The sequence below is a fragment of the Hyperolius riggenbachi genome, chromosome 2 (assembly GCF_040937935.1).
Source record: "Hyperolius riggenbachi isolate aHypRig1 chromosome 2, aHypRig1.pri, whole genome shotgun sequence".
NCBI classification, from domain to species: Eukaryota; Metazoa; Chordata; class Amphibia; order Anura; family Hyperoliidae; genus Hyperolius; species Hyperolius riggenbachi.
In genome coordinates this window covers 328449268-328459594 of record NC_090647.1, presented here as the reverse complement: position 1 = coordinate 328459594, position 10327 = coordinate 328449268, and the positions used below count along the sequence as shown (strand labels likewise).

At 44.8% G+C, this 10327-nt stretch overlaps 1 protein-coding gene across 1 annotated transcript in view; it reads left to right on the top strand.

Annotated features, from left to right (window-relative positions):
- The window catches only part of LOC137545028 (piggyBac transposable element-derived protein 4-like), a 1827-nt gene extending 1072 nt beyond the window's left edge, over positions 1–755 (top strand). Inside the window, exon 2 of the mRNA XM_068266138.1 lies at positions 96–755. Within this exon, the coding sequence (XP_068122239.1) occupies positions 96–755 (660 nt within the window). The remainder of the gene's footprint in view (positions 1–95) is intronic.
- The last annotated feature ends 9572 nt before the right edge of the window (positions 756–10327 follow it).

Below are 10327 nucleotides of genomic sequence, written 5' to 3'. Positions count from 1 at the left end.
ACTTGCTAAACCCGCTTCTCCACCAAGGGTATCATTAATATGTGGACAATTTTTATACCAGTGTCCCATTATTTAAATTTTTATTTTCTGTCCAGACTCCAGCCTGCGGAACTGTTAGGGCAAACAGGAAAGGCCTGCCGCCACAGGTTGTCAGTAAAAAATTTAAGAAAGGGGAGACCTGTAGCCAAAGGAGCAATGAGCTGCTTGCCTTGAAATTCAAGGTTAACAGGGATGTCCTAGTTTTGACCACCATCCACTCCGAGGCCACAACAACAGTCAGGTCTCGTAGAGAGCATCGAGTCAAGCCAGTAGCCATTGTTGACTATAATAAATTTATGGGGGCAGTAGACCTGGCCGGCCAAGTAATGGCACCATACAGGATTGATAGGAAAAGAAAGGCCTGGTATAAGAAAGTTGCAATAAACTTAATGCAGGTTCTGTACAAAAAATCAGGCAACAAGGGCGCTTATTTAGACTTCCTGGAGGAGATCATAACATCATTGATACATGAATCTGGACAACCTGCCACAAACCAAGACCTGGTTTCAGAGAATGTCATCCGACTCGAAGGAAATCATTTCCCCGCCCCAATCACCCCTACTCCATCAAAGAAATATCCCCCCAAAAAATGCAAAATTTGCCGGAAAAATGGAGTTAGAAGGGACACCCGCAATCATTGCCAAAAGTGTCCATCCAAATTAGGACTGTGCCTCAACCCGTGCTTTGAGGTGTACCATACAGCAGTCCGTTTTTAGGTTTTTTTTTTCCTTTTTCTCTCACTGCTTCAATTGTTACTTTACGCTTGACCTTCTGGATCTGACCTCTGACATGGACTACGACCACCCCCTGGCTTCTGACCTCTGGCATGGACTACGACTACCCACGGCTTCTGACCTATGGCATGGATTATGACTACCCCCTGGCTTCTGATCTCTGGCGTGGATTACGACTACCCCCGGCTTCTGACCTATGGCATGGATTATGACTACCCCCTGGCTTCTGATCTCTGGCATGGATTACGACTACCCCCGGCTTCTGACCTCTGGCATAGATTACGACTACCCTCTGACCTCTGGCATGGATTTCAACTCCCCTCTGACTTCTGACTTATGGTTCAGCTAAAGACACTACAGCTTCTGACTTCTTAAGCAGTGAGTACCAATGTTTTTGGGTTTAATGTTAAGAGAACTTGCTGCACTTGTTTCATTTTTTTAGTGAAATGTCAGTGAAATGGTTTAGCCACCCTCCATGACCAGGCCTTAGTCTAACAAGGTGTCTTCTGAAAAAAAAGTATGCCTTAGTAAGAAAGAATTTATAAAAGTCCAAATGTTACAAAATGGCAATATCTGAGTAGGCCTGGGTCTCTAGTTTTCAGAATGGTAACATTTGTGACTTTTATTCAATGATCTGATGTTACAGGGGTTTTTATAAGAAAGAATGGCATTGTTACATTTGGTGAAAAAATGACCTTGAAAAAGCCACTGGTGCTACTTGTGGTTAATAGTCTGCGGTGTGCCCAAAAAGCCATCTGTTTATGTATATAGGGTATCATTTTACCCGTGACAAGTGAGAGAATCAAATTTGGGAAGTTTGTGAGCCTAGGCATATGTCAAAAAAAAAATGTTCATGCCAAAGTGAAAAAACTGTAAAAAAAAATACAATTTTCAAAGTTATAGTGCAATTTCAGCAAAACTGCATGGGTGCAAATGTTACAAAATATGTATATGTGAGTAGGCCCAGGTCTCTAGTTTTCAGAATGGTGACATTTATGGCTTTTCTTGATTGTTCAAATGCTCCAAAGGCTTTGCTAAAATAGAATGACTGTATTACTTTTAGTACTAGCTATGGCCTTGAAAAATCCATTAGTGCTACTTGTGGCTAACAGTGTCCCATGTGCCGAAAAAGCTGATTATGTATATCGGGTATCATTTTAACCGTGACAAGCGAGAGAAGAGAATTTGTGGTGTTAGAGAGCTGAGGCCTATATTACATTAATTTTTTTTGTAATGAACTGAATCAAAAGCAGTAAAACTGTTAATTTTATTTACTCTACACCCAAAAAAGAAACACTTGTAAAAAATCCCTAAAGTGACAGAATTGAAAAAAGAATACATAATTTGTTACCTTAGGGACTCAGCTTTTTAAACATGTATAATACCATTATTTTTGCCAATAAGGGCATGTAATCATTCACAGTACAAAGTGAAATCAAAAAACACAAAACGGAAAAAATACACCTTTATTTCCAATTAATATATTGTTGCCATGCATTGTACTAGAGACATATTTTAAATGTTGTAATAACCAGGACAAACGGGCAAATAAAATGTCTGGGTTTTATCTAAAGTAACACTTTTTATTTTTAAATTATAATGGCTGAGATCTGAGAAATAATGACTTTTTTCTTTTTTTTTTTCATTATAATTCCTTTTAAAATGCATACAAAATAAAATATAACTCAGTAAAAAGTACCCTCCAAAGAAAGCCTAGTTTGTCCTGAAAAAAACAAGGTATAGATCATTTAGGTGTAATGGGTAGTGGTAAAGTTATTGACGAATGAATTGGAGGAGCGTGAAATGTGAAAATTGCTGTTGTTTTTAAGGGGAAAACCCTGTGGTAGAGAAGTGGTAAAACACTACGGATGCCAGAAGATCAACAAGACTGACAGGCAACTGGTATTGTTTAAAAGGAAATTAACATGGCAGCCTTCATACCACTCTTACCTCCATGTTCACGTTAGTGATATTACAATGTCAGCTGCCTTTTGGAATAAGTCAGTTTATACAGGAATCACATGACAGATCATGTGACATTTTGATTGCACTCAGGAGAACTCTAATAATCAAATTATGTGATGTCTGAAGTTAATTGGTTGGACCAGATTGTATTTAAGGTTTTCATAGCAAATGAGATGAATACACAGTATATGCACACACAAGTTTTCATATTGAGTACATTGTATAAAATCTATTTTAACTCCAGGTTGTAATGCAATAAAATAGGTTAAACACAGAGCGAGATGAATAGTTATTCAAAGCACTTCATGCCGTTAACCGCTCAAAGCACTTTTGGTGACAATGTGAATTGTTAAATTGCCTGATTAATTACAAGATAGGGGTTATTAGAACTCAATACAACTGGCTTGAAATTGTAACTACCAACAGAGACACAGAAATGATATTTTAGATTGAGATTCAGTAATAATCTTATGTCTGTACAGTCATCCCTTGCCCTGTCAGCCATTTCTTCAAGAAATATTTCCAATTATTTTAACTAAAACCATTTCAGCCTTTTAAAATGCTCTTCTTTGCCCAGTCTGTCTTTCATATAGGTGTATGTTCTATCTCTTGAGTATTGATAGAGCCATATTGAATTCCACAGGCTCACAGAATAGCTTCAGATGTGTAATCTCCAGGAAAGGAGACCAGAAACCTGAGCCAAGTTAGATGAATTACGTATTCCTGGGATCCCACAAGTCTCTGTCCTAATCCATACGTTTATACAGCTGAAGCAAAAGTATTTTTATCAAATCTTGGCTCAGTTTTACAGAAAATATTTGCAGCACAAGAAATATCATATTTGCTCTTCTCTGGATGTGTAAAATGCTAGTCTCAATAAAATAAGAATGTGCATTGACCAGCCATATGTGAAATACCTAATAGAACGGGTAATATGTTTTTACGGTGAATGCCTGTAAAATGCCAATTCCATAAAGCAACTTCAACCACTTGAGGACCCACCCTTTACCCCCCCTTAAGGACCAGCGCTGTTTGATGGGATCTGTGCTGGGTGGGCTCTGCAGCCCCCAGCACAGATCAGCGGGCACGCAGAACGATCAGATCGCCCCCCTTTTTCCCCCCCTATGGGGATGATGTGCAGGGGGGGTCTGATCGCTCCTGCTGGTGGCATGTTGCAGGGGGGGGGCACCTCAAAGCCCCCCTCCGCGGCGACATTCCCTCCCCCTCCCTCTCCTACCTGTCCCCCCAGTGATCCGGGCTGCACAGGACGCTATCCGTCCTGTGCAGCCAGTGACAGGACATCCTCTGTCACATGGCGGCGATCCCCGGCCGCTGATTGGCCGGGGATCGCCGATCTGCCTTACGGCGCTGCTGCGCAGCAGCGCCGTACAATGTAAACAAAGCGGATTATTTCCGCTTGTGTTTACATTTAGCCTGCGAGCCGCCATCAGCGGCCCGCAGGCTATTCACGGAGCCCCCCGCCGTGAATTGACAGGAAGCAGCCGCTCGCGCGAGCGGCTGCTTCCTGCTTAATCAGCCTGCAGCTGGCGATGCAGTACTGCGTTGCTGGTCCTGCAGCTGCCACTTTGCCGACGCACGGTATAAGCGTGCGGTCGGCAAGTGGTTAAGCAAGACAGTAAACAGGCCAGTCAATATGCAGACTTCTTCCTGCAGCATTACTACTAAAACTGAGTGTAACAGGAAGCAAAAAAAAATGGCACAGAAGCAGAGTTGCATGTATGAGATAAACAATTGTATTTTTAGTCCTACTTCTAATTCTAAATAGGACTTTCTTGGAATTCTACAGGCCTCAAGTGCCCATACATTACTCAATTTGTGGCATCAATCTCTGACCTTCCCAGTCTTTTCACCCTCTCTTTTTAATGTAGAATAGCTTTTCAGAATCTTGTTTTGCACGTTCCTTGGCATTATTCTAGTTACTGATTTTAGACATTTATGAGTTATGGTGTTTGATGGCGTTGGTCTACTTTGTTGCATTTATAATTAAAGGAACCCGAAGTGGAAAAAAAACGAATTAAATAAACAATTAAAAAATGACTTTTTAAGATATTCCACATATTTATGTTTAAATCTACTTTTTAAGTTTTAACTGTTTTATTGTTTTTGCTCAATGATACATTCATTGAAGTATGCCAGAGCTAAAATCTATGATCTATTGACCTTTTTATCTCTTTCCTGCTCTCAGAAGCCATTTTCTGCTAGGAAAGTGTTTTATAGTTGGAATTTCTTATCAGTGAGGGTCACACTGTAGTCAGGACTGAGTCAGCCACTTACATACCTGATATTTAATGCTTCTAGGCAGAGAAAGAAAAAAAGGAACATAGCATAGTTATTTGTGTGCTAGGCACTGTACATACCCATGTCTATCTTATGTCACTTCGGATATCCTTTAATCACTTGCCGACCGCCTTAAGCCGATGGGTGGCGGCAAGGGCTGGGCCCAAACGACTGCAATATGCCCATCGGCGGTGGGCATGGTTATGCGGCGATCGCGTCATTCGTGACGCGATCAGCCGCCGGTGACTGGCTCCGCCCCCCCGCGCTGTAACCCGCCGGCCGTTCGGAAGCGCCGGCGGGTTACTAGCACCCGGATCGCCGCACAGATAGTGTATAATAGGCTTTGTAATGTATACAAAGCCTATTATACTGGCTGCCTCCTGCCCTGGTGGTCCCAGTGTCCGAGGGACCACCAGGGCAGGCTGCAGCCACCCTAGTCTGCACCAAGCACACTGATCCTGCCCCCCCCTTCCCTCTGATCGCCCACAGCACCCCTCAGACCCCCCCCCCCTGCCCACCCCCAGACCCCTGTTTGCACCCAATCACCCCCCTAATCACCCATCAATCACTCCCTGTCACTATCTAAAAACGCTACTTTTTTTAACCCTAAACTGCCCCCTGCTCCCTCCTGATCACCCCCCACCCCTCAGATTCTCCCCAGACCCCCCCAGACCCCCCCCCCTGTGTACTGTATGCATCTATCCCCCCTGATCACCTGCCAATCACCTGTCAATCACCCATCGATCACCCATCAATCACCCTCTGTCACTGCCACCCATCAATCAGTCCCTAACCTGCCCCTTGCAGGCAATCTGATCACCCACCCACACCAATAGATCGCCTGCAGATCCGACATCAGATCACCTCCCAAGTGCAGTGTTTACATCTGTTCTCTCCTCCAAACACCCACTAATTACCCATCAATCACCCATCAATCACCCCCTATCACCACCTGTCACTGTTACCCATCAGATCAGACCCTAATCTGCCCCTTGCGGGCACCTAATCATCCGCCTACACGCTCAGATTGCCCTCAGACCCCCCCTTATCAATTCGCCAGTGCAATATTTACATCTGTTCTTCCCTGTAATAACCCACTGATCACCTGTCAATCACCTATCAATCACCCATCAATCACCCCCTGTCACTGCCACCCATCAATCACCCCCTGTCACTGCCACCCATCAATCAGCCCCTAACCTGCCCCTTGCGGGCAATCTGATCACCCACCCACACCAATAGATCGCCCGCAGATCCGATGTCAGATCACCTCCCAAGTGCAGTGTTTACATCTGTTCTCTACCCTAAACACCCACTAATTACCCATCAATCACCCCCTGTCACTGATACCCATCAGATTAGACCCTAATCTGCCCCTAGGGCACCCAATCACCCGCCCACACCCTCAGAACGCCCTTAGACCCCAGCCCTGATCACCTCGCCAGGGCATTGCTTATATCTATTTCCCCCCTCTAATCACACCTTGAGACACCCATCAATCACCTCCTGTCACCACCTGTCACCCCCTAGCACACCTACCCATCAGATCAAGCCCTAATTTGCCCCGTGTGGGCTCTTGATCACTCGGCCAAACCCTCAGACCCCCTTCCGATCACCTCCCCAGTGCATTGATTGTATCTATTTTCCCCTCTAACCACCCCCTGAGACACCCATCAATCACCTCCTGTCACCCCCCTAGCACTCCTATCCATCAGACCAGGCCCAATACAACCTGTCATCTAAGAGGCCTCCCTGCTTATGACCGGTTCCACAAAATTTGCCCCCTCATAGACAACCTGTCATCAAAATTTGCAGATGCTTATACCCCTGAACAGTCATTTTGAGAAATTTGGTTTCCCGACTACTCACGGTTTTGGGCCCGTAAAATGCCAGGGCAGTATAGGAACCCCACAAGTGACCCCATTTTAGAAAAAAGACACCCCAAGGTATTCTGTTAGGTGTATGACGAGTTCATAGAAGATTTTATTTTTTGTCAACAGTTAGCGGAAATTGATTTTTATTGTTTTTTTCACAAAGTGTAATTTTTCACTAACTTGTGACAAAAAAGAAAATCTTCTATGAACTCACCATACACCTAACAGATTACCTTGGGGTGTCTTCTTTCTAAAATGGGGTCACTTGTAGGGTTCCTATACTGCCCTGGCATTTTAGGGGCCTTAAACCGTGAGAAGTAGTCTAGAATCCAAATGCCTCAAAATGACCTGTGAATAGGACGTTAGGCCCCTTAGCGCACCTAGGTTGCAAAAAAGTGTAACACATGTGGTATGGCTGTACTCAGGAGAAATAGTATTATGTGTTTTGGGGTGTATTTTTACACATACCCATGCTGAGTGGGAGAAATCTCTCTGTAAATGGACAATTGTGTGTAAAAAAAATCAAAAAATTGTCATTTACGGAGATATTTCTCCCACCCAGCATGGGTATGTGTAAAAATACACCCAAAAACACATTGTACTACTTCTCCTGAGTACGACAATACCACATGTGTGGCACTTTTTTGCAGCCTAACTGCGCTAAGGGGCCCAAAGTCCAATGAGCATCTTTAGGCTTTACAGGGGTGCTTACAATTAGGCACCCCCCAAAATGCCAGGACAGTGAATACACCCCACAAATGACCCCATTTTGGAAAGTAGACACTTCAAGGTATTCAGAGAGGAGCATAGTGAGTCCGTGGCAGATTTCATTTTTTTTTTGTCGCAAGTTAGAAGAAATGGAATTTTTTTTTTTTTTTTTTTAGTCACAAAGTGTCATTTTCCGCTAACTTGTGACAAAAAATAAAATCTTCTATGAACTCACCATGCCTCTCACTGAATACTTTGGGATGTCTTCTTTCCAAAATGGGGTCATTTGGGGGGTATTTATACTATCCTGGAATTTTAGCACCTCATGAAACATATCAGGGGGTCAGAATAGTCAGAGATGCTTGAAAATAGAAAAATTCACTTTTGGCACCATAGTTTGTAAATGCTATAACTTTTACCCAATCCAATAAATATATACTGAATGTTTTTTTTTTTTATCAAAGACATGTAGCAGAATAACTTTCGCGCTCAAATGTATAGGAAATTTTACTTTATTTGAAAAATGTCAGCACAGAAAGTTACAAAAAGTCATTTTTTTGACAAAATTCATGTCTTTTTTGATGAATATAATAAAAACTAAAACTCGGTGCAGCAATCAAATAGCACTAAAAGAAAGCTGTATTAGTGACAAGAAAAGGAGGTAAAATTCATTTAGGTGGTAGGTTGTATGACCGAGCAATAAACCATGAAAGCTGCAGTGGTCTGAATGGAAAAAAAGGCTCTGACATCGGATCTGCGGGCGATCTATTGGTGTGGATGGGTGATCAGATTGCCCGCAAGGGGCAGGTTAGGGGCTGATTGATGGGTGGCAGTGACAGGGAGTGATTGATGGGTGGCAGTGACAGGATTGGATTGATGGGTGATTGACAGGTGATCAGTGGGTTATTACAGGGAAGAAGAGATGTAAATATTGCAATGGCGAATTGATAAGGGGGGGTCTGAGGGCAATCTGAGCGTGTGGGGCGAGTGATTGGGTGCCCCCAAGGGGCAGATTATGGTCTATTCTGATGGGTAACAGTGACAGGTGGTGATAGGGGGTGATTGATGGGTAATTAGTGGGTGTTTAGAGGAGAGAACAGATGTAAACACTGCACTTGGGAGGTGATCTGACATCGGATCTGCGGGCGATCTATTGGTGTGGGTGGGTGATCAGATTGCCCGCAAGGGGCAGGTTAGGGGCTGATTGATGGGTGGCAGTGACAGGGGGTGATTGATAGGTGATTGACAGGTGATCAGTGGGTTATTACAGGGAAGAAGAGATGTAAATATTGCACTGGCGAATTGATAAGGGGGGGTCTGAGGGCAATCTGAGCGTGTAGGCGGGTGATTGGGTGCCCGCAAGGGGCAGATTAGGGTTTGATCTGATGGGTAACAGTTACAGGTGGTGATAGGGGGTGATTGATGGGTGATTGATGGGTAATTAGTGGGTGTTTAGAGGAGAGAACAGATGTAAACACTGCACTTGGGTGGTGATCTGATGTCGGATCTGCGGGCGATCTATTGCTGTGGGTGGGTGATCAGATTGCCCGCAAGAGGAAGGTTAGGGGCTGATTGATGGGTGGCAGTGACAGGGGGTGATTGATAGGTGATTGACAGGTGATTGGCAGGTGATCAGGGGGGATAGATGCATACAGTACACAGGGGGGGGGTCTGGGGGGTGATCGGGAGGGAGCAGGGGGCAGTTTAGGGTTAAAAAAAATAGCGTTTTTAGATAGTGACAGGGAGTGATTGATGGGTGATTTAGGGGGGTGATTGGGTGCAAACAGGGGTCTGGGGGGTGGGCAGGGGGGGGGGGGGTCTGAGGGGTGCTGTGGGCGATCAGAGGGAAGGGGGGGGGCAGGATCAGTGTGCTTGGTGCAGACTAGGGTGGCTGCAGCCTGCCCTGGTGGTCCCTCGGACACTGGGACCACCAGGGCAGGAGGCAGCTAGTATAATAGGCTTTGTATACATTCCAAAGCCCATTATACGCATTGCGTGCGGCGATCCGGGTGCTAGTAACCCGCCGTCGCTTCCGAACGGCCGGCGGGTTACAGCGCGGGGGGGGGCGGAGCCAGTCGCCGGCGGCTGATCGTGTCATGAATGACGCGATCGCCACATAACCACGCCCACCGCCGCCACCGCCGATGGGCGTATTGCGGTCGTTTGGGCCCAGCCCTTGCCGCCGCCCATCGGCTTAAGGCGGTCGGCAAGTGGTTAAAGCGGATCCGAGATGAAAAACTAACTATAACAAGTAACTTGTCTATATATCTTATCTAAAGTTTAGATAGTTTACACAGCAAATCTAGCTGCAAACAGCTTTAATAGAATATGATTATTTCTTCCTGTGATACAATGACAGCAGCCATGTTGTTTGTAAACATTACACAGAGGCAGGCTTATCTGCATCTTGAGCAAGAAAACCTAATCCCCTCTCCTCCTCCCTCCTCCCCTCTGCCTCTGAAATCAATGGCTAGTAACACCTCCCCCTCCTCCTGCCCAGACTGAGCTCCCATGAGCCCTTGCTACTGTCTGAAAGTGCCTTGGCTCTCTGAAAACCTGTGGGCGTGGCTTGTGTAGTTTATAGGGAATTAGAGTGTTAAAACAAAAACTAAAAAGTATTTGGCTTGAGAAATGCACTATAAACAATAGGAAAGGTACACAATTATGCAATGAGTAAAAGTTCATCTCGGATCCACTTTAAGGGGCGAA